The sequence below is a fragment of the Pleurodeles waltl genome, chromosome 1_2 (genome assembly GCF_031143425.1).
Source record: "Pleurodeles waltl isolate 20211129_DDA chromosome 1_2, aPleWal1.hap1.20221129, whole genome shotgun sequence".
Lineage (NCBI taxonomy): Eukaryota > Metazoa > Chordata > Amphibia > Caudata > Salamandridae > Pleurodeles > Pleurodeles waltl.
In genome coordinates, this window is record NC_090437.1 from 706582119 (window position 1) to 706607862 (window position 25744).

Sequence of the window (25744 nt, forward strand, 5' to 3'; positions counted from 1 at the left end):
CTGATGCCACGAACAGATGTACACTGGGTAAGTGACATTTTCATTCTGACATCACCCTGTACACATTTATACTGGCAATATGAAGGAAGCCAGCTTCCTGCAGACATGGACATTTACCTTCTTATGTTAACCACCATGCATGCTGATCATATAGGTAGGCATTACTAGGGATCAGCTACAGATAGTTGTCTTCACATTGTCATTTGTTATCAATCTATGAAGAGACTAATCAAAACATTATTTCAAGTTATTTAGTTACTAATAATGTGGCTGTCACTATAATTGGCATTGTAAAGACTTGATGCAATACGTTTGCAATAAGCTGACAGTTGAAATTATTGCATTATCTGCAACTCTATTTTTATCCAACACATTTGTTTTGCTGATCTTATTTTACTTTTGCTATACCGGCACTTTGGCTTGCGTAAGAAAAGTCTGGCTTGAATGACAGCTGTTGAAGTCTGTGGATGTGACTCTAAGGGAGGAAGATTTCACTAACCAATTTCCAGATACATGACAACTGTTAATTTTGTGTTATGACATGGCACTACGTTAGTAAGGGGGTTCAGGATGCTACATTGACTGTGACGTGATATAGTTCAGTGATGATTCAGGTCGTTAAATATGCTTTTCTTCACTCTTTACACCAAGGATTGACTTGACTAGGATGCAAGACAATAAGAGCACATTTTACTGTATAATTCGAAGTAAGTTAGGAATCTGCTACAAATTCCCGTAAGACTAGGCGTTAGGGATGTTCAAAATATGCAAATAGGGTATTACGTGTTGCATATAATAAAAAACAGCAGCGTTTCGTATGGAGGCTTGCACTCAATTTGAAGCATTCCAAGTCCTACCCTAATTAAAGAAAAAATAATTATGAATGCTTCTTGTCAACCAACCGGCAGGGGAGCTTCTAAACAAATGTGGAAAGAGCACCTGAATTGCCAAATGTTACAAATGGTGTAGAAGCCTGTCCCTCTGTGTACCATAAAGGCTTCCTATGTGTATTTTGTTGTATAGTATTAGGAGTTTTCATAGATAACTGTTGGGGTTTTTATTTCTTATTAAAATGTATTCTTTGTGAATGTGCTATACCAATGGGAGATTGTTGTGTGGTCTACAAATGGCAGTAACATAACAATAAATTAGAAGATGTGTGGTAAATTGTGAATCTGGTAAATATATGTTCGATGGCATCTGTCGCTGTAGATACGCATGTTTTGCATAGCTCGCCATCTGGTGTTGGGCCGGAGTGTTACAAGTTGTTTTTCTTCGAAGAAGTCTTTCGAGTCACGGGACCGAGTGACTCCTCCTTTTGTCTCCATTGCGCATGGGCGTCGACTCCATCTTCGATTGTTTTTTTTCCGCCATCGGGTTTGGACGTGTTCCTGTCGCTCCGAGTTTCGGAACGGAAATATAGCTAATTTCGGAAGATTTTCGTCGGTATTGTTGCGTTCGGGGTCGGCGTAGTTAGATTCAACACCGCGTCTAAGATCGAAGAGCTCCGGTGCCCTTTGGGATAATTTTTTTGATCCCCCGTCGGGGCCTGGTCGGCCCGACCGCGTGCAGAAGAACGCCGATGGAACGGACCCCGTTCCGTTTCTGTCCCAAATGCCACAATAAATACCCCTATACAGACCAACACTTGGTCTGCAACCTGTGCCTGTCACCTGAGCACAGCGAAGACACCTGCGAGGCCTGTCGTGCGTTCCGGTCCCGAAAAATTCTCCGAGACCGTTGAGCCAGAAGACTTCAGATGGCGTCCGCGCCGACAGCCCACCTGGTGTTCGAGGAACAAGAAGAGGAGGGATCCTTTTCGATCCAAGAATCGGACTCCGAAGGATTCGACGATACACAAACCGTGAGTAGGACGTCAAAAACCACTCAAAAGAAGATTTACAAGGCCCAGGGGACGCCACTGCCATCAGGCCATGGCTGGACCCATAAATTCGGTGACCGACCGTCGGCACCGAAAAAGGCCCAAACAGTGCCGAGATCGTCCGACTCCGGTCGAGACACCGGCACGCAGCCTTCTCGGGACCGAGAAAGTGCTGGAGACGAGCATCGACACCGAGATACCGGTGTAGACACGGCTCGACGCCGAGACAGCGGCACAGAAGAAGATCGACGCCGAGAGGTTTCGGCCCCGAAAAAGAAAAAAGTCACCTCGGAGCCGAAAAAAGATGCAGACAGGGTTTCGGTGCCAAAACAAACTGCAACCGACCCAGTTTCAGGCTCTTATACAGAAGAGCACTCGCTAACCTCCCAAATGCAAAAGCATAGGTTTGAGGAAGAACTACACTCAACGGATGTAGACCATACGCAAAAGCGTATTTTCATACAGCAGGGGACAGGAAAAATAAGCACCCTTCCCCCTATTAGAAGAAAGAGAAGATTGGAGTTGCAAACTGAACAAACACCACAAACAAAAGTGGTGAAAAAAGTTACCCCACCACCCTCTCCTCCACCTGTGATTAACGTCTCACCAGCACAACCTCCATCACATTCCCCAGCTCACACCACCATGAGCCAGGGTGACCAAGATCAAGACGCATGGGACTTATACGACGCCCCAGTGACAGATAACAGAACGGAGGCATACCCTACGAAGCCATCTCCACCAGAGGACAGCACTGCGTATTCTCAAGTGGTGGCTAGAGCAGCACAATTTCACAATGTAAGCCTCCACTCAGAACAGGTCGAGGATGACTTTTTATTCAACACACTCTCCTCCACCCACAGCTCCTACCAAAGCCTGCCTATGCTCCCTGGTATGCTCCGGCACGCAAAAGAAATCTTTAAGGAGCCGGTCAAAAGTAGGGCAATCACACCAAGAGTGGAAAAGAAGTATAAGGCGCCTCCTACAGACCCAGCTTTCATCACTACACAGCTGCCACCAGACTCTGTCGTTGTAGGAGCAGCTAGGAAAAGGGCCAACTCCCACACATCTGGAGATGCACCACCCCCAGATAAAGAAAGCCGCAAGTTCGATGCAGCTGGTAAAAGAGTCGCAGCACAAGCTGCAAACCAGTGGCGCATCGCTAACTCCCAGGCACTACTTGCGCGCTATGACAGAGCCCATTGGGATGAGATGCAACATCTCATTGACCATCTGCCCAAGGACCTACAAAATAGGGCAAAACAAGTGGTTGAGGAGGGACAGACCATTTCCAACAACCAAATCCGCTCCTCCATGGACGCTGCAGATACAGCTGCACGGACAATTAATACATCTGTAACTATCAGAAGGCATGCATGGCTCCGAACGTCTGGATTTAAACCAGAGATTCAGCAAGCAGTTCTCAATATGCCTTTTAACGAAAAAGAACTGTTCGTCCAGAAGTGGACACAGCAATTGAGAAACTCAAAAAAGACACGGACACTGCTAAAGCCATGGGCGCACTCTACTCCCCGCAGAGCAGAGGGAATTACAGCACATTCCGTAAAACACCCTTTAGAGGGGGGTTTCGGGGTCAGAGCACACAAGCCAGCACCTCACAGGCAACACCGTCCAGTTACCAGGGACAGTACAGAGGAGGTTTTCGGGGACAATATAGAGGAGGGCAATTCCCTAGGAATAGAGGAAAATTTCAAAGCCCCAAAACCCCTACTACTAAGCAGTGACTCACATGTCACTCACCCCCTCCACACAACACCAGTGGGGGGAAGAATAAGTCATTATTACAAAGCATGGGAGGAAATCACTACAGACACTTGGGTTCTAGCAATTATCCAACATGGTTATTGCATAGAATTTCTACAATTCCCTCCAAACATACCACCAAAAGCACAAAATTTGACAAAACATCATTCCAATCTCCTGGAGATAGAAGTGCAGGCACTATTGCAAAAGAATGCAATCGAATTAGTGCCAAACACACAAATAAACACAGGAGTTTACTCACTGTACTTTCTGATACCAAAGAAGGACAAAACGCTGAGACCAATCCTAGACCTCAGAATAGTGAACACATTCATCAACTCAGACCACTTTCACATGGTCACACTACAAGAAGTATTACCATTGCTAAAACTACACGACTACATGTCAACTTTAGACCTCAAGGACGCGTATTTCCATATACCAATATACCCATCGCACAGGAAATACCTAAGGTTTGTATTCAAAGGAATACATTACCAATTCAAGGTACTGCCTTTCGGATTAACAACCGCACCAAGAGTCTTTACCAAATGTCTAGCGGTAGTCGCTGCACACATCAGAAGGCAGCAAATACATGTGTTCCCATATCTAGACGACTGGCTAATCAAGGCCCATTTGTTAATAGAGTGCTCAAATCACACAAATCAGATCATACAAACCCTCTTCAAACTAGGGTTCACCGTCAACTTCACGAAATCCAACATTCTGCCGTGCAAGGTACAACAATACCTAGGAGCCATAATAGACACAACAAAAGGAGTAGCCACTCCAAGTCCCCAAAGAATTCAAAATTTCAACACCATCATACAACGCATGTATCCAACACAAAAGATACAAGCAAAGATGATATTACAACTCCTAGGCATGATGTCTTCATGCATAGCCATTGTCCCAAACGCAAGACTGCACATGAGGCCCTTACAACAGTGCCTAGCATCACAGTGGTCTCAAGCACAGGGTCATCTTCTAGATCTGGTGTTAATAGACCGCCAAACTTACCTCTCGCTTCTGTGGTGGAACAACATAAATTTAAACAAAGGGCGGCCTTTCCAAGACCCAGTGCCACAATACGTAATAACAACAGATGCTTCCATGACAGGGTGGGGAGCACACCTCGATCAACACAGCATACAAGGACAATGGAACGTACATCAAACAAAACTGCATATAAATCACCTAGAACTTCTAGCAGTTTTTCAAGCACTAAAAGCTTTCCAACCAATAATAGTTCACAAATACATTCTCGTCAAGACAGACAACATGACAACAATGTATTATCTAAACAAGCAAGGGGGGACACACTCCACGCAGTTAAGCCTGCTAGCACAAAAAATTTGGCGTTGGGCAATTCACAACCAAATTCGCCTAATAGCACAATTTATACCAGGGATCCAAAATCAACTCGCAGACAACCTCTCTCGAGATCACCAACAGGTCCACGAATGGGAAATTCACCCCCAAATTCTGAACACCTATTTCAAACTCTGGGGAACACCTCAAATAGACTTGTTTGCGACGAAGGAGAACGCAAAATGCCAAAACTTCGCATCCAGATACCCACACAAACCGTCCCAAGGCAATGCCCTATGGATGAACTGGTCAGGGATATTTGCTTACGCTTTTCCTCCTCTCCCTCTCCTTCCTTACCTGGTAAACAAACTCAGTCAAAACAAACTCAAACTCATATTAATAGCACCAACTTGGGCAAGGCAACCCTGGTACACAACGCTGCTAGACCTATCAGTAGTACCCTACATCAAATTGCCCAACAGGCCAGATCTGTTGACACAACACAACCAAAAGATCAGACACCCAGATCCAGCATCGCTGAATCTAGCAATCTGGCTCCTGAGATCCTAGAATTCGGGCACTTACAACTTACCCAAGAATGTATGGAAGTCATAAAGCAAGCCAGAAGGCCATCCACCAGGCACTGCTATGCAAGTAAATGGAAGAGGTTTGTTTGCTACTGCCATATTAATCAAATACAACCTTTACACACAACTCCAGAACATGTAGTGGGCTACTTGCTTCACTTACAAAAATCTAACCTGGCTTTCTCTTCCATTAAAATACACCTTGCAGCAATATCTGCATACCTGCAGACTACCTATTCAACTTCCCTATATAAGATACCAGTCATTAAAGCATTCATGGAGGGCCTTAGGAGAATTATACCACCAAGAACACCACCTGTTCCTTCATGGAACCTAAATGTTGTCCTAACTAGACTTATGGGTCCACCTTTTGAACCCATGCACTCCTGCGAAATACAGTTCCTAACCTGGAAGGTTGCATTTCTCATCGCCATTACTTCCCTAAGAAGAGTAAGCGAGATTCAGGCGTTTACAATACAAGAACCTTTTATACAACTACACAAGAATAAGGTCGTCCTAAGGACTAATCCTAAATTTTTGCCAAAGGTTATTTCACCGTTCCATCTAAATCAAACAGTGGAACTTCCAGTGTTCTTTCCACAGCCAGATACCGTAGCTGAAAGGGCACTACATACATTAGATGTCAAAAGAGCATTAATGTATTACATTGACAGAACAAAGAAGCACAGAAAGACTAAACAACTATTTATTGCATTTCAAAAACCTCATGCAGGAAACCCAATATCAAAACAAGGTATAGCCAGATGGATAGTTAAATGCATCCAAATCTGCTACCTTAAAGCTAAACGACAGCTGCCCATTACACCAAGGGCACACTCAACCAGAAAGAAGGGTGCTACCATGGCCTTTCTAGGAAACATCCCAATGCAAGAAATATGTAAGGCAGCCACATGGTCTACGCCTCACACATTCACCAAGCACTACTGTGTAGATGTGTTATCCGCACAACAAGCCACAGTAGGTCAAGCCGTATTAAGAACATTATTTCAAACTACTTCCACTCCTACAGGCTGAGCCACCGCTTTTGGGGAGATAACTGCTTACTAGTCTATGCAAAACATGCGTATCTACAGCGACAGATGCCATCGAACTGAAAATGTCACTTACCCAGTGTACATCTCTTCGTGGCATCAGTCGCTGTAGATTCGCATGTGCCCACCCGCCTCCCCGGGAGCCTGTAGCAGTTTGGAAGTTACCTTCAACTATTTGTATATGTATCATCTCAACCTTAAATAGGTACATACTTAGTCACTCCATTGCATGGGCACTATTACTACAATTCAACTCCTACCTCACCCTCTGCGGGGAAAAACAATCGAAGATGGAGTCGACGCCCATGCGCAATGGAAACAAAAGGAGGAGTCACTCGGTCCCGTGACTCGAAAGACTTCTTCGAAGAAAAACAACTTGTAACACTCCGGCCCAACACCATATGGCGAGCTATGCAAAACATGCGAATCTACAGCGACTGATGCCACGAACAGATGTACACTGGGTAAGTGACATTTTCATTAGGGTCTCTAAATGCACTCCTAATGGCAAAGAGAGGTTAGTGAAGTAATGTAATGTTTCAAGTGTTATGGCTCCGGACCGAATATGGCTGGAGATGCAATGCTGTGAATCCACAAGACCTAATGCTGGAGAGCCAGTGTTACAGGTAAGTAACGTTGTGCTTGTCTTGCTAAAGTAAGCATGTTCCATCCTAGCTTCTGTCCATTTCTTCTTTAAAAATTAAATTGGATGAATATACATAGTATTATCCAAAGAAAGGACATGAACAAATGTAGCGATCCACTTCAAAATAAAAATGAGCACCTTTGAAGTGTCTTGTGTTTCGGAATATTATCCTCCCTCCTTCTACACTCAATTTTTAAAAAATCTTTAAACATTTAGTTCTGCTAATCCTCCAGTAACCTTGCTGTCATACTTGTTTGTTATATTTTTTATATTTAACCTGTATACAGTAATGCATTCCACATGTTCAGTAGTGTAAACCACATTTTATTCAAGTGCTTTTTTGTTGTTTACAGTAGGGGTACTTGCAAGGCATTTGTTGATTCTTGTAGTCCACCAGATAAAGGAAAAGGGAAAGGATTCATTTCTGTCAGCACTATGACGAGCCGAAATCAGAATGCCTCGAAGAGGAGCCCGGCAACCTTCAGCCACTCTCAGAAGAAGCATAAGTGCTCTGTGTACTACAGCAGACCAAAACCGAGCAGTCCCACTAGCAGCACATTATCAATCACAAATGACAAGTTCCCCCAGCAGGCTTCTGATGGAGTGCTTTTGATTGCAAAGGATGTGTGTGTGGATACCCATCAGGAAAAGTGGACAGACCTCACATGTGTCAGTGATGTAAATATAGACTTGCAAAAACATTTGGCCCTTCCAGTGACTGACCTGGAGAAAGATGATCTTGCACTAACGAACACAGCACTTGCAAAAAGTTCTTCGTTGGAGCTTCTTCCAAAGGAGGACCTTCCAACTTTTATGTTTCCTACGGAAACTAGCCTTAGAACTTCAGAAGGAGTAACTGAGCTCAAAGAGCCACTGATCTGCACTTCACTTTCTGCAAGAAAATCCCCTGAATGTCTCTTGGCAAGAAGTACATCACCGTTGCACATTGAGCTGCCAGCAATTGTACAGAAGTTCGATGGTAAGCTTAATCCTTGCATGTTATTTATGTATTTGGTAGATGCCATTTAGGTAAACATGATGATTTTTATTTCAAACTGTTTTTCTTTAAATTCAGTGTACAGACTGGTATTTTCTATTGTTTTTAATAGAATTGCTAGGATAAAAATGGGTATGTGTGATGCATTGCAAGTGTACGTACACAATGTTTTATTTTCTTTATCCACAAATTGAGGTTACTTCCCTGCCCTCTTTCTTTGCACACCGGTGTCTTAATGCACTCTAGGCATTTTACCGTGGCCATTGACACAGTTGCACATACATCACAATCTAAATAGGGGTTGCTGAATCTATAGTCAGAAATCTATGTTCCTATTCATTAAATGGTTTGTTGTATAAGTGCTGCAGATTCATCTTGATTGTCCTCTGTGTGCATGGATGCATTGCACTTTTTATTTGATTATATATTTATTTTACACAGCAATCAACCAGAAATTGATTACTTTGATGCAGGCTTTCCGTAGGTTAATGTATCATTCCTTAGATCAGTGGTTCTTAACCTTTTGACTGCTTTGGACGCCCACCTAATCATTATTGGAATCTTTGGACCCCCACTAAGTCATTATTCGAATCCAGAGATCCAGCCTAAGCAATGTTGATGATGTGAGCGTAAAATAATACACAGAAATATGGCATCGAGGATTCATCAAACACAAATTCACAAATGATGAAATATTGTATATAATCCACAACCAATAATAAAACAAATAAAAATGTAAGTAATTTCAGTGGGAAGGTTGCAGCTTTTTTTTTTTATTCAGTTTAGGCCATCCATTGGCCATACTTTATTTTGTTTGATTCACTAGCACTGCCCTCAAGGGTCAAGTCAATCTGAGGATACCAACTTAACTTTTACCCCTTATTTCAAATTCCTTCATATTTACACATTTTAAAATTTTCAGTTTTACATTTTGCGCTTTATTTATATAGGCTTTATTGATCAGTTAATATTATTTCATTTTGTCAGTAGTCACAGAGCCCCTGAGTAGGTTTTGCAGATCGCCAGTGGTCCCCAGACTACAGGTTAAGAAACATGGCTTTTGGATCATTTAAAATACACTAAAATGGTACTCTTGTGTTCTTATTATCAAGAATATTCAAACCGTTTTCTTGGAAATTAGGCTGGGGCAAAAACATACCATTAAGTAATCTCAGCTGCATGGAATTTAAGAAAATATCTACTTGTCAAAGGGAACGAGAAGCTTCAGAAATCTACTTACCCTGCAAAAAAAAGTTCTCATTATATCAGAGCTCTGATAATAGATTCTTTGATTATGTTAGTGCTCCAATTAGGGCAGTATTTCAATTCTAGGAAGTCGGTTTTTGCCCTTTCTGCAAATCTATATGCAGGGTCTAGACATGGGAGGGAAGCGGTAGTTCCAAGGCTGGAATGCCCTGTGAGAGTGTACGCTCATACAAACTATGTGTAAGGGTAGTCACCAACTCCTCTTTAGTATCTTCAAATACTGGAAAAGTTTGGAAATGTATTCTTGTAATAAAAATTAATGTGTAATTGTTCAGCACTTTTTTGAATAGCAAATATACTTGAATATTATTTGATCATGAGAAAATGGACGTCAGAAAGGAAGTATGGTTTCCAGGCTTACTCCTGTAAACTTGTGAATCCCTGGATGTTGTAAATCTGCACCAGTACAAGTACATATAACTACAAGTGTACTTTTGGTGAATTGAGTACCTAATTTATTTTAGTTTTGTATATCATATTTTCCATGATAGTGTGTTTCCCACTTATTTCCTGTTTAACTATTTTTTTAAATATTCACTTGCATCTGATAGCTTTATAGCTGCAGATTCCTTACTTTTGAATCCTCCTCAGGTGTCAGACTGGATACGGAAGATTTTCGTAAGCAGTACCCATGTGCGCCGGTAAGTGGCGTTGATTGGCTCAGCATCGTCCGTGTCGTAAATGATGTGGGCCATATAAAGGCACCAATCAGGCACACGGTTGTCAATTCTTTTCTTTCTGCACCAGCTAGCGCTCATCCGAAGAGAGCTACTCCTCAGTCAGTTTTTGACTGGTCTTGTTCAACTTTTTGTCAAGCTTTTTCTGAGAATTTGTGTTGTGGAATGTATTCTAGGAAGACAGCTTTCAAGCCCTGCAGATCCTGTCAGCTGGCGATGACCGTGACGGATTCACACCTCTCGTATATTTGTGGTGTTTGAAGTACGAACACAACCTGAAGTTGTGCTCTGAATGCCAGGCCCAGCATCTGAAGGAAGCGATCCCTAACGCTGATGGCTGCTCTGCACGCGACTCAACGCAGGTCGAGATCTTGGTCAAGAGGAAGATCCCATGACCAGTCATGGAGTCTGAAGTCGTCAACCAATTCAAAGTCCTCAGGGTGATCAGCAAGTCAAGGCACAAGAAAAAAAATAAAAAGTCGAAGCGCTCTTCGACTTCTCCTTGTCTGATGGCTGACGAGACGAAGGAGTGTCAGCATCTAGGTCTTGTTCTGCTGATCCTGTTTCTGGGTCGACTCCGCACCTCCACAAATTTCCAGAAGCTGTAGCGACCCCTGCCCAACTTAGAGTTTTATGATGCCATCCATCTTATTTTTGGGCAGTCCAAACCTGCTGGAATGCCTTCGGGCCCCACAGGTTTGGAAGGGGGCCCCTTTGTGTTCTATGCTTGTGGCTCCGGGGCTGAGGGGTTCCCTGGGATCCACTCCTGGATCCAGACTGTCGCTGGTTGTACCACCTCTACCTTCCCTGCGGGGATGCGGGTCCGACACCGATGCTCCCGGCAGTGCCCTCCACATTGTAATCTCCGACTCTGACACGGAGCCTGATGGGTGTCGGATGACTCAAGAACCGGCAGGAACTTTGCCTCCTTGCTCGGATTCTGAGCCCAATTTCTCTGGCATGGGCTTCTAGGATAAATGGGGGAGGGGTCACTGGACTTTTTAGATTACCATCCTTAAAAATCTGAAATGGAATGGTGTGAGGATTTGGGTGAAGCCAGCGGACTTAACACTTCTTCAGATAGTGCCATGTTTTTTCCCCCTTCCGTGGCATGGGGGAGGGATCGTCTTATGTTATGGTGGTGAGAAGGACAGCTGAAGTTCTGGACCTTCAGCTACCCTCAATCACCATCAATTCTCATCTCTTGACAGGTGCTGCAACCGAGAGCTTCCACCTGAGACCCCATGCTCCCTTTCAATGGTGCCCCTACTGACATCCGACTGGGTACTTGGTTTAAATCTAGCACAGGGGCTTCCTGTGAACAGAACAATTGCCCACTGCCTTTGCCCACACCTGGGGACCCAAGCTTCTTGATGCAGCACCCCATCCCTGAGCGCTTGGTGGTCAATGCCTCTACCTCCCAAGGTGTATTCCCTATCGCTCCCCTGGATAGAAGATGTTGTCTTCCCTCAGCCTTTCAATGTGGTCCGTGAACACTACATGCCTTTTGGGGGCTTTTTTCCACACGCTGTGGGATAAGGTTATGCAAGTGTTACCACAGGTCCTAAAGGAGGCCTGGGCTGTAATCTCTCAGAGTGTTGCTGATGGAAGAGATGCAGCAAAGTTCACAATTTGTTGCAGACTTGACACAACTGACTCACTAGACAGCATGGTTTCTATGACAGTGGCCCTGAGGCGCAATACCTGGCTGAGGACGTCTGGCTTTTTGGGAGATGTGTAGGTTTCTTTGATGGACATGCCTTTCATGGTACTTGTTTCTTTGAAGACGAGGCAGACTCAGCACTGGATTGATTTAAGGATTCTCTGGCTAGCCTGGTCCTTGAGCTTTGTGGTGGTCCCTCGACCCCCTGTCTGCCTTTCACCCCTTTTGTGGCTACAGAAGGAGGTCCGTCCCAACGGCACCAATTCCCATCTAGCTACTTTGCTGCACGTGCTGTCCAGCGTCTGCGTGGCCGAGGGTGCAGGACCATCCAACACCATGGGCCAGGTGGCCAGCGGTCTGGTCAGTCTGCCACCACCGCCCCCCCAGTGGCAGCCTCTAACCCCTCCTAGTCTGCATATCCCCTACCAAGGACGAGTTGGCCACAGGATTCGCAGATTCACATCACCTGCCCCACTGGCAATCCATCGCTTCAGACAGGTGGGTTTTGCAGATCATCCGAAGGGGCTATTCATACATGTTTGAGACTACCTCTCCATCCCTGCCACCATCCTGCGATCGGATGACGGAGGATCATTTGTCCCTTGTCCGCGCGGAAGTTATGCTCTCTTGGCAAAGGGAGCTATTGCCAGGTTTCCAGTGCCACAAGTAGGCTGTGGTTGCTATTCCGGCTACTTTCTGGTCCACAAAAAAGAAAAGGGCCTTTGGCCTAGCCTAGGTATTCAGTCCTTCAATCTCTTCCTCAAAGGAGAAGTTCAAGGTGCTCACATGGGGTCAGGTATTTTCTGCTCTGGACACAGGAGACTGGATAGTAGCGTTGGACTTTCAGGATGCTTATTTTCACATTCCTTCCTGCCTGCCCACGGACGTTGCTTGTGGTTAACAGTAGGCCACAAGCTCTTTCAGTTCACTGTGCACCCCTTTAGCCTTACGAGCACCCCTCTGGTGCTCACCACGTTGATGGGGGTGGTTGCAGCTCATCTGCGGAGATTAGGGGTTTGTCTTCTCCTATCTCAACAACCAGCTGTTGAAGAGGAGCTTGCAACAGGCTGTCGTCTTCCCACCTCCAGATACAGCGGATGTTCTGCATTCGCTGGAGTTCACTATAAATGTACCAAATTCACACTTGACTCCCTCTCAGACGGTCCCTTTCATCGGAGCTGTTCTGGACACAGTGCAGCTTCGGGCTTATCCTCCCTAACAATGAGTCCAGGATATTCAGGCTTCAGTGCATATTTTTTTAGCCTCTATCCTGGATTTCGGTGACAATGACTCTGAGGCTCCTGGGTCTCATGGCCTCCTGCATCCTGCTGGTAATGCATGCCAAATGGCATAAGCCGGAAGTTCCAGTGGGCGCAGCATCAAAGGAATTTACCTAACATGGTCCGGGTCTCAGAGGGAACTGGGAAAGATCTGCAGTGGTGGTGAAGAAAGCGCGGTTGGATCAGTGGCACATCCTTCTCCCTTCCCCAACCAGATCTGACAGATGCTTCACTCCTGGGAACAGGCGGCCATCGTGGAGAGGTGGAGATAGAGGCATCTGGTCTCCAGTGGAAACAGCACCCCACATCAACCTGTTGGCGCACTGTGCTATTCGGCTGACATTGAAAGCCTTTATTCCCTCTATCAAAGAAAAGATGGTGCTGGTGTGCCGTGTGTTACTGCAGGGCATGATGGGGTTGTGGATCATTTGTTAGGAGGATCTGCACCTCTAGACTTGTTTGGAATAGCAGGACATATCGCTGGTGGTTCAACATCTGGCAAGTTCTTTGAATGCCAGAGGGTATGAACTCAGCAGAAAATTCCTAGCAGATCACGAATGGCATCTCCATTCGGAGGTAGCGCAAGGTCTCTTTCAGCAGTGGGGAGTACTTTGGTTAGATCTGTTTGCTTCTACCGAGAACGAGCGATGTCAGCAGCTTTGCACGTTGGAGTGTCCAAGGTGGCAATTGCTCGGAGACACTTTTCATCTTGAGTGAAGTTCAGGCCTCCCATATTCCTTTCCGCCCAGAGTTCTCAAAAAGATCAAGAACAGCTGGGCCACAGTAATATAATGCCTTATCTGGTAGAGACTATGGGGGTCATTCTGACCGCGGCGGGCGGCGGTCGCCGCCCGCCACGCGGTTCCCGCCAAAAGACCGCGGCGGTCATTCTGGCTTTCCCACTGGGCTGGCGGGCGACCGCCGAAAGTCCGCCTGCCAGCCCAGCGGGAAACACCCTTCCCACGAGGACGCCGGCTCAGAATTGAGCCGGCAGTGTGGGAAGGTGCGACGGGTGCAGTTGCACCCGTCGCGAATTTCAATGTCTGCTAGGCAGACACTGAAATTCTTTTTGGGGCCCCCAGGGGCCCCGCGGCACCCCCTACCGCCATCCTGTTCCCGGCGGGAGAACCGCCAGGAACTGGATGGCGGTAGGGGGTGTCCGAATCCCCATGGCGGCGGAGCGCGCTCCGCCGCCATGGAGGATTCTCAAGGGCAGCGGAAAGTCGGCGGGACACCGGCGACTTTCCGTTTCTGGCCGCGGCTGAACCGCCGCGGTCAGAATGCCCAGCGGTGCACCGCCAGCCTGTTGGCGGTGCTGCCGCCGACCTCCGCCATGGCGGTAATTACCGCCAGGGTCAGAATGACCCCCTATATCTAGCTGCAAATTCTTCACTGAGCCATCCATCCTCCCCACTCTGCGAACTGATATGTAGGGGTAGGACTCCCCTTTCGGAGCCCTAGTTTAACACACTTGTAGTCGGCGTTCTTCGTGGCCCTGCGCTTCTGGCATGGAAAGTCATGAAAAACTGATGTCTGCACTCCTGTGTGGCGCATATATAGGACCCGCAGTGTCATTTCTGGCAGGCCGGCAACGGACACAGATCCGATTGACACCATCTACTGGCGGACAGGGGTACTGCTCATGAAAATCTTCTAGATCCAGTCTGATGTCTGGGGAGAATTCAAAGACAAGGGATCTGCAGCTAAATATAGTCTCTACCAGATAAGGTGTTACCAATGGTAAATAACTTGTCCTTCAGAGATGTTTCACTAAATGATGTTTCAGATAAATGGCTTTCATAATCATGATCTAGGCTACAAGTGTAAGGCTGTGCTGAGTGTTTCATGTTCAGGGCTAGATTTACAGTGCGCCTATACCCGTTATGCCAGAATATAACAATGAAATGGCAAAGCAACTTTTCATGTAGCCTACCACATGAGTATTCTTTCACAAAACTGTGGTTTTATTACTTGGCCCTTTTCTTTCTATTTAGCTCCTGGGCTGTACATTTAAAACAATGTGTAAATTGTATTTTACTGCTGTGAAAATTGCCATATTCAAAATAATAATTTCCATATGCAATTTGAAACATATTTAGAAAGAGCTTCTTTAGTAGGTGATAATGATGGTTCCCCTCTGGATTCCCGCCACATATTCTGGTGAGGCTCTTGAGAATGGCATCTGAATCCCTATTGATATTCCTTTAAGCTGACCAGATCGGGGGCAGATCGTTCTGCGTGATTACTGCTGGACTGTGGAACACCTCTCCTCTCTCCCCCTTCAGTAACTGTGGGTCGTCTGATTTTCAGAAAAAGCTGAGAACTTGGCTTTTGAATTAATTCAGTTGGGTTTTCTCCAGTCCTTCTTTGTACTACAGCAACATTTGACATATTTGTACACTCAATAAAAATGAAATCAATTTTATCTCATTCGTCAGATGTAGGTTAGTGTACTATCCTTCACATTTTTCATTCTTGGAGGAAGAGTTTGAAAGGAATGTTGAAACATAGGTGACTGATAACACAAATTCATGAGCCTATGCATGGGTTCTTGAGGTTAGTATCTTTTTGGTTGTGATGATATAGGAATCTACTTAGCTGAGTTGAGGATTAACATGATTACAAGTTGTAGACTGATTAAGTCATAGTATGAAAACATTTTCTTGTTAGCTTATTGTTATCCGATTGATGGCGGAATGTTAACCATGCTCAATCAGGTTTTGGAGAGTACTAGATTAGCAACGTGGAAGATGGGGTACTAAATTAGCTATGTGAAAGACTGTACAAACTAGAATGATGTTTTAATAAGCATATGCAAAAGGTGGGTGGCTGACAGTAATTTATTCTGCAACAGGATTGGAACCTTTTGTGAAAGAGGTTGAATGATATGAGCGAAACATCACAATGTGGTGTGGGTGCTGTGACCATTTTACTGAACTATATAGCGATCTGAATGCACCGTATGGAAGGACATCACATCTTGAACAAGTAAAATTCAATTCTGTTTATATATTTCTACAAATCAAGATGCATGTGTGCAGCATACCTAGCAACTGTTAAAGTACTGAGTGCAGTCATACTGTAAATGTTACACCTGTGGTATATTTTTAATGGAAGGTTGGTGGTTTACTTATGTTGGCTGACACAACGAGCAGTAAGTGATGGGGGGGTGCATATGGCTTAGTATTTATTTTATTTTTTTAACCCCTTCGCTGCCAGGCCTTTTCCCCCTCCTGCGCCAGGCCTTTTTTTGCCTATTTGGAATAGTTCTCGCTTAGGCCCTCATAACTTTTTGTCCACATAAGCTACCCACGCCAAATTTGCGTCCTTTTTTTCCAACGTCATAGGGATTCTAGAGGTTCCCAGACTTTGTGGGTTCCCCTGAAGGAGACCAAGAAATTAGCCAAAATACAGTGGAAATTTTGTTTTTTGTTTTTTAAGAATTGGAAAAAAGGGCTGCAGAAAAAGGCTTGTGTTTTTTCCCCCTGAAAATAGCATCAACAAAAGGTTTGCGGTGCTAACATCACCAGTTTCCCAGCTTTCAGGAACAGGCAGACTTGAATCAGAAAACCAAAATTTTCAACACAATTTTGGCATTTTACTGGGACATACCCCATTTTTACGATTTTTTGTGCTTTCAGCCTCCTTCCAGTCAGTGACAGAAATGGGTGTGAAACTAATGCTGGATCCCAGACACCTAAACAGTTCTGAAAAGTAGACAAAACTCTGAATTCAGCAATGGGTAATTTGTGTAGATCCTACAGGGGTTTCCTGCAGAAAATAACAACTGAAATAAATATTGAAATTGAGGTGAAAAAAACAGCCATTTTTCTCTACGTTTTACTCTGTAACTTTTTCCTGCAATGTCAGATTTTTGAAAGCTATATGCTGTTACGTCCGCTGGACTCTTCTGGTTGCGGGGGATATATAGGGCTTGTAGGTTCATCCAGAACCCTTGGCACCCAGAGCCAATAAATGAGCTGCACCTTGCAGTGGGTTTTCATTCTATACCAGGTATACAGCAATTCATTTGCTGAAATATAAAGAATCAAAAATAGGTATCAAGAAAACCTTTGTATTTCCAAAATGGGCACAAGATAAGGTGTTGAGGAGCAGTGGTTATTTGCACATCTCTGAATTCTGTGAATTACAGGGCATTTCTCAAATAGACGTCTTTTTTACACACTGTCTTATATTTGGAAGGAAAAAATGTAGAGAAAGACAAGGGGCAATAACACTTGTTTTGCTATTCCATGTTCCCCCAAGTCTCCCGATAAAAATGGTACCTCACTTGTGTGGGTAGGCCTAGTGCCCGCAACAGGAAATGCCCCAAAACACAAAGTGGACACATCACATTTTCTCAAAGAAAAAAGAGGTGTTTTTTGCAAAGTGGCTACCTGTGGATTTTGGCCTCTAGCTCAGCCGTCACCTAGGGAAACCTACCAAACCTGTGCATTTTTGAAAACTAGAGACCTAGGGGAATCCAAGACGGGGTGACTTGTCGGGCTCTCACCCGGTTCTGTTACCCAGAATCCTTTGCAAACCTCAAAATGTGGCTAAAAAAACACTTTTTCCTGAAATTTCGGTGACAAAGTTCTGGAATCTGAGAGGAGCTACAAATTTCCTTCCACCCAGCATCCCCCCAAGTCTTCCGATACAAATGGTACCTCACTTGTGTGGGTAGGCCTTGTGATTGCAACAGAAGTGCCCCAAAACACTATCTGGACACATCGAAATTACCTGTTTTTGCTGCGGGGGGGGGACACGTTTTTGGTCCTGGGCTCAGCAGCCATCTAGCGAAACCTACCAAACCCAGACATTTCTGAAAACTAAACACCCGAGGGAGTCAAGGGAGGTGTGACTTGCGTGGATCCCCCAATATTTTCTTACCCAGAATCCTCAGCAAACCGCAAATCTAGCTAAAAAAAAATCACATTTTTCCCACATTTCTGTGTGAGATCACTGCACTGGGACAAATTTTCTACCACGCCACGTTCCCCTCAGTCTCCCGATAAAAATGATACCTCACCTGTGTAGGTGGGCCAAGAGTTTGTGACAGGGAAGAGCCAAAAACACGTCAAAATTGAGGGGGAACCAAAGTAGGTCCAAAGGGGCAGTTTGAAAAAAAACATTTTTAGGTTGACAAGTGCAGCAGAAATTTTATTGGTATAGATGAGACAATGCTAGGCAGTAGGAATTTTGTGGATTACTGCAGATTCCCGAAGGTTCCATCACAAAAATGTGGGAAAAATGTGTGCTTTCCAGCAAAGTTGCAGGTTTGCAGGGCATTGTGGGTAAGGAAATGGTGCGGGGTGCATGTGAAGCACACCACCCTGGAATCAACTAGATGTTTAGTTTTCAGATGGGTCTAGGTCTTGTGGATTTTTGTACATGGCAGCATCCCAAAGTTAAAAAAAAGTGCAGCCCTCACCATTCCAAGTTAGACGATTTTGAGAGTAACCAAGCTCTCATGGCCCAAATGTAAAACAAAAACCAGTGCAAAAAAAGGCAGATTGGCCTAACAAACATAGGCTGATCTGCCCCCAAGGGGGGCAGAAATGGCCTAAATACAATTTGCCCCCCAGGGGAGCGACCCTTGCCTAAGGGGTCGCTCCCCATACATAAAAACATACAGTAAATAAAAAAATATATATATCCCTGTTGTCTAGAGGTTTCTGACACCCCCCTCGGGGGCAGATGCGCCTAATTATATTAGGCCGATCTGCCTCTGGGAGGGGGAGGGGGAGGGGGGGGAGAAAAGGCCTCAAACTATTGGAGGGGCCGCTCCCCTTATGCGTTAGTATAAAAAAAAAAATCCCTGGTGTCTTGTGGTTAATAATATTAGGCCAGTCTGCCCCCAACGGTGGCAGAAATGGCCTAGAAATAATTTGCCCCTGAGGAGCGGCCCTTGCCCAAGGGGCCGCTCCTCTTACTTGAAATAGCCCACCAAAAAAAAATTCCCTGGTGTCTACTGGTTTCTGTCTAGTGTGGGCACACTAGGGGTTAGAATTCAAATGCTCACCCTTTATTGAAAACAGTGGTTGTACTTTAAGGAGTATGATAGCTTTGAGATTAGCAGCTACCTTCGTCACATGCACAAGTTTGTAACTGATGAAATGTGATTTCAGTAAAGATTAAAAAGCATGTTCCTCTTTTTACAATATGGACTCTATAAATGTGTTCTATGTGATTGTAAAATAAAATATTCATCTTTGTACTTATTTTCTTGGTCAAATATAAGGTTTTACTATCTCCAACATATATACATTGATATCGGCCAAAGGTGAACAACACTTCTGAATCCTTTTTTCCTATGGAAATATTATTTATTAATCTATCACAAGTATAAGATGGTAGTTTTTGTTTTTCTTTCTGTGATGTGGGCACAATAGTGAAACCATCATCCATTTTCAAAAATACAATTGTTTGCTTCAAGGGAATACCCAGCAGGTGTGCTTAAGAAAAGAGAAGGAGATTTGTGAAGCTTCGAAGAAGCAGCCATGCACCAATCTGCCTATAGAAAAACCTGTTTACAAAGCTAAGGAGCTTAAATGCTGTGGAAGGCCGGATGTGCAATCAGCAGAGGTAATTTGTCATTCTTTGTTTTAATGAAGTCTGCGGTCTGTGTATTTAAGTTATAACCATATCATTCATTGAATGACTGGGTGTGCTGGAGTGTAAATTGAACCCTTAACTATTGTTTGTTTTCTCACTTTGTTTACCATGTTACTTTAAAGTGGTGCAAAATTGTAAAAGGAAGTGATCTAATTACAATTGTTTATTGTGTTCTTCAGTACTCTTATTTTGTCTAGTTTCTATATTGTGTCATTGTCATAATCCTGTACTCTTAAGGATTCTTAGCACTCTGGGCTTTTGAGAATCATTGCATGTCAGATGTGAATTTTAATCTTCATCATCCAAATAACCAGAAAACACACAATACTTTCTCACAGTCCATCCTGTCTACACCTAATGCTTGACTTTTGTGATGTTTTAAGGCACCTATTAAACTCCTGCTTCCACGTTACAAGTGTGGGTCATCTAGAGCTCATCTATAAGTGCCAGACTGATTCTAGTTGCATCAATTAATTTATTTGTGGGTTGTATAATTTTGAATAACACATTTCAAGCTCTACACCAAAAAAGATTGATTGTATTTTCTGGACACAAGATAGCTTCCAGATTTTTTTTTTTTACTAATTTCCCATTGAAAATTAGATTGGATAGACCTTCAAATTAGATTAAGTAAAAAAAAGACATGGATATTGTTGCCTGAAACCATGCCAGACCTTAGGAAATTTAGAAGGTATTGATGTTAAAATTCAGTAAAATTAATTTAAATCATCTACCCACTGATTAGTAACAAAGTGCGCACTCCTTGGTACAGTTCAAAGACTACTGTATGCAATCCCTGAATTTTTCTTCCATGTATACTTTGCCTAATGGTCTTGTGGGTGTGTCAGACCTTATTTGTTTTTATATTATTTTATATTATTATGATAAGGTGACACGTATTGGGTAAGACATCTATTACCCTCAGAGGTCGACCTGGACCTTTTTGACTCACAGGAGTGTGAAATCATCCAACCAGATAATATGAACCAATAATCATCAAATATGACAGTAAATAATCAATTGGAGTAAGTAATTTCACCAAACCATGACCTATGTGACCATGACTCACCAGACAGATTGAGTAAAGTTTAAACATTTATTGCCCTTAAATGGACAATGCTAAGATCACGTAAATCATGTCCAAGACCAAATGATAGAAATACAGAAACATCACAGGCTGTCCAAAATGCCTGAAGAATCCCAATCTAACTAGAACATTTAGCATTAAACATTCCAAAATAACAACACAAAATAGCAACAGAGTCAAAAGAAAAATAGAGACAGTATACATTTAGCTTTTGCAGTTGAAACAAATAATATCAATTAATAAACAGTCAAATTTAAACATTAGGTGAGGCATCCTTAACTATCACTCTGATTAGAAAGCATGTGTGGACTTCATGCAAAAAGAAAAATAAGGCAACAGTTAATTTGGAAACCATCTAACTATGGCGCTAACCAAAATAAGATGTTGGATTTTCTAATGGAAATAAAACACAAATGCACATTGGTTATACCTCTCCTGAATTGATCAGCGATCAGTAGTATCTTCATCAGCAGAGCACAGGAACATCAGGGCTTCATTAGTCAGCATCATGACATGAGAGGGAGACAGTTCAGTAAAGTTGGGCCTAATATAACTGAACTTTTAGAATCCTAGGCAAAAACTAAGCAGCAGCATCTGAACAGAACTGAAGCTATATGGAATCTCAGAAAACATAGAATTAACAAGAAGCTCAGAAAATGGGCAACTGACTTACATCACCTAAAACATTGCTATGTTAAAGTTTTAAAAGGTACTAACTAAGCTTCTATTGAGACTATGGGGGGGGTTTATTTTGCAGGCAGTAAACATAATTTGCACTCTAGAGGCATCTCTTCACGTTTGTTCAGCCATGATTGGATTACGCGGTCACTCCTTTCTCTTCTCCTGACATCAGCTTTTGTACAAAAATGACATTTTAAACTACATAAAAACATTACATGTGCTTCCTGCCAAAAAATGAAACTCGAGCAGGACAAATATGCAACTTGAAAAACACAACATTGAGCACTTCAGCTCTTTTTTAAACAGGTTTTATATCAAAGAAAAGTGCAACACCAACAATAAGCACAGGCCAAAAATGTCCACTGTACAAGTGACACAGGATGTTTGAGGAAACATTATTTTGCAACACTTTTAAACAGCATGCCTCTGGAAAATTACTAAAACGTGAGGCCTTTTATCTAGTGCTAAGCAGGAAGAATAAAACATTACATAATAAATGTAAACCATAAATCTTTCAGTACATGTTATTGATCATCTTGTCAGTATATATAAATATGATTTTAAGCTAAATATATTTTCATTAGTCATTATTTAACTTCATGTTGAACTTCAGTGTGGCTGACACCAGAATGATCACATTTCAAAACGCATGTTTTATTTTCTAATGCATAGCTTTCAGTTAGGCCTTTTAATACACATTATTTCACATTATGTTTTTAGAGACATGTTTTATTAATAATGTTTGTACTCTAACAGTCTCTAAATACTCTGTGTTCGTTTTCAGTAGGATGTGCAGTACAAAAATGATTTTTTATTATTAGCAAATGGGCTTTGTCACAGTATGTCCCAAATGCAATTTATTTTACTAGAAGTCACCAAAATAGAGGGAGGGACATCAATTATGTTTGTCAAATTCACTTATGGTAGTAGGAAGTGACCCACGGAAAACTACACACAACGTGGCCAGATTCCCTTTCCAGTTCACAGGCTACGACGGTTATTTTCAGCCTTGTTCTAATAATGCAGTATGTGTGGTGGCTCTTGCCTGTGCCACATCTGATCACATGTAAAACTGAAAAAAAAGGTCTTGGAAGGATTAGTCAGGCAGAATATATTGTCCATGGCCTGCCTTTGCAGAGATAGCGCCTTGAGCATAACCAAATGTATCACCCTCACTGCTGTAGTGGTTAAAATGAAGCAGCAAGGGACCCAATCACTGGCCAGACCCTGGCTGATTAAATCAGAGCTGTGCCTGGCTTTTGGCCAGAAAACACCTCTGCCCCTTTCCTACCTCACCTGACTAACTTACAGCCCAGCCCTTTCATACTGGTGTCAAATTGTTTGCGAAGCACAAGGGGAGAAGGTGCAAAGGGTGAGAGGACGATGGGAGCGGGAAGGGAAAGAAGAGTGGGGGCGTTAAATACATGCACCCATTATATATAGAAAATAATTATTGTAAATAGTTTAGAAAATCACTGGAGCCAGGGTGAAGAGACTATTGTGTGCTTCACCTTATCGTAGCTTCTTGCATCTCTCTAAAATTTGGCGCAGTGGGTGTGGGCCCAGCTCCCCATGCCAAAGGGCAGCCTTGATATTGCCAAATCTGTGTTCAGCAGAAGTATAGAACAGCAAGACAGGCACACCGTTTGGTTTTCCAATTTTCAAAAACCAGGAGTCGCAGTTTGGTTCCCCAGTCCTTGGAAAAGAGGACTTCTCTCAAATTTGCCAAATAGATCTTTACAAAGCATTAGCGCAAATTGGTTAAAGGTGTTTGCAGAGAAATTCCCCAGTCGAACTTCAGAACCACTGACTTCCCATTTCCAATGGAAGTGTATTTTTGTAGTCATGTTGGTTAATCACTTGCTTGTGTCAAAAGACAGCAGTAACATTAACATCTGCATGAGAGGAATTGACACAGGACTGGAAGTGCATGCCAGGGGATGGATATACATTTGCCGTTTTTAATCTTACCGTCTGCAGCTTTGGTGCTTATTCACAAACTGTCAACAAAACGGCACTATTTTCATTCTCCCAGTGGAAATACTTATGATGAAGTGCAACACGTACTACACCAACGGAGTAAAATGTTGGTTTGAACAGCCCACCTTCTCTTTTCTTATACAGACGTTTATGAGGGTAGACCCTCAATATGAACAAGTAATTGTGCTTCTATGTAAGATAGTGATCTCCTTTGTATCTTGAAGTCTTTGCTACTTAAACGAGTTTGCCCAGATGAGTTTTAGAAATGCACCACTTTGTGCTGTTTTCAATTTAAAAAAAAAAAAAAACTTTTCTCTCAACTTGTCTGTGAAGGCTTACTTCCAAACTTGGTTACAAAATGCCAGGGAGCTAAGAGAAGTGATAAATTGGCTTGAATAATTAAGTAATTGAATGGAAAGGAGTATCAAATGTTTTTTGTTTTTTTGCCTAACATCAATAGGTGTATGTCGCTGTGTCACAATAGGCCACATTGAATTGTGGCCATCCCTGGATGGTTGAGGCCTTAGTTAAGCCTTTTTCAGTTCAAGTGTTAACTCATGATGAGGGTTGCATCAGAGAAGAAGATACAGAGTGCTGAGCCCCCATCTCTCCACAGTTGAGGCCCTGGTTTAAGTCTGTTTAATGTAATCTCTTTCCTCGAGATAGAGTTGAGCACTGGAGAAGCCGTGCATCGTGCTCAGCCTTGAGGCGTGTTTAACTTAACCCACACTATTGGCCCCATTATATGGGAGTGAGAAATTGCAGTGGGGACTTCTTTTCAGTCTTCGTTGAGGCCTGGAGTATCTGCCATACTAGATCTTACATAGTTATACATCCTTGTGCAAGTTAGACATCAGTGTCACAGTTAACTACGGTAAATTATTTCTTTTGAATTTATTACGTTTGTGTGTTACTTTATGTTAATGCCACTGTTGTCGATTTTAGGCACCAGCAGGATGCCATTTTATAAATAATGCTTTGAAAACATATTTTTTTGTCTTTCAAATGAGCACATTTTAAAATAAATTGCAGTTCTGAATCATATTGGTCAGAGTTGGTCGTAGACCTGATTGTAGGATGTGTGATAAGTTGGACTGTCATGTTTTCAATCTTTTAGCATGAAGATGCCTTCAGAAAAAAAAGATCCCCAGAGAAAAGAGACGGCAGTGTGCCAAATCTCAATTGGAATAAAAATAGACCGTCTGCTAGACGAAACAGGAAAAAGAATAACAGCATGACAGCAAGGTACTGTTTTTAAACTTCTTATAACTTGTACTGCAAAAAAGTGAACAACTATGATTTTCACTTCTGTATTTTAGTTTTGCTTTACCCTTATGTGCTTCTTCAGATATCTGACCACGCCTAGTAGTGGCGAAAGAGCATCCACTTGTGGACTCGTAGCACGTGTTTCCTGTTCACAAAACCGTCCTTTGTTTGGTACCAGTTGGTTTCCTAACTACATTTTCAACAGGAAGCGTTTTCTCTTTTGTCATTATTGGTTGTCAAGATACACAGTGTGTGTATTAATGTGTATGTCTGCCCTTCTCTACCGAAGATGATCAGATATATTGAGGTTGGCCCTTTCTGTACTCTTTTTTTTTTGTTTGAGTTATTTATTTTCTGCTGTTTTGTTGGCTCACCTGCATTGTTAGGAAATTGACTTCTTTAAAATGCTGTTTTATAAATATTCACAAGCTGGATGAGTGTTTCTCTATGTAAATGAACTGCTATGTAGTTGTATATTGACCCTAATTCATATTTGCAAATTTCTTCTGCGATTACTGCTGTTGTGTATTAGCAGCCTACTCAGTATAAAAGTGCATTCCTTACAAATGTGCAGTCTAAAACTATACTGGATCCAGACTGTTTAAGATTAAGAATATGCAATCCCATATTTCATAGAACTTTTTCTGAAAGAGTAATATAAAATGAAGTACCGTCTAGCAGCTAGTGCCATACCACTGTAGTACCTATTGAAAGACCAATGCTGCATGGTTTGCTCATTATTTCCATTTTGATTCACAGTTACAATGAAACATGTAACCTGTAGTTAATAAATGGCCCAGAACCTGCCAGTCTCCAATCTTCCATACGCCCTGATTTTCTGTGATTGCCCTAGTTGATGTGGCATATTGTTAATATGTCTCAATTACTGTGGCTTTTCTCACCACATTATTTGCATTATTCAGTGGCGCTTCCCTCAAGAACCTCTTTTTCATTCAAACTTTGTTGAGGTAACTAACACCGGATTGTCAT

The 25744-nt window shown here is 42.9% G+C and overlaps 1 protein-coding gene across 3 annotated transcripts in view; it reads left to right on the top strand.

Annotated features, from left to right (window-relative positions):
• TMEM131L (transmembrane 131 like) overlaps window positions 1-25744 on the top strand; it is a 522596-nt gene that overhangs the window by 397524 nt on the left and 99328 nt on the right. For 2 of the 3 annotated variants that reach the window (XM_069242819.1, XM_069242836.1), the window contains exons 25-27: window positions 7596-8221; window positions 19562-19710; window positions 24606-24733. In XM_069242819.1, the coding sequence (XP_069098920.1) occupies window positions 7596-8221; window positions 19562-19710; window positions 24606-24733 (903 nt within the window). The remainder of the gene's footprint in view (window positions 1-7595; window positions 8222-19561; window positions 19711-24605; window positions 24734-25744) is intronic. The other variant, XM_069242829.1, reaches the window with a different exon arrangement.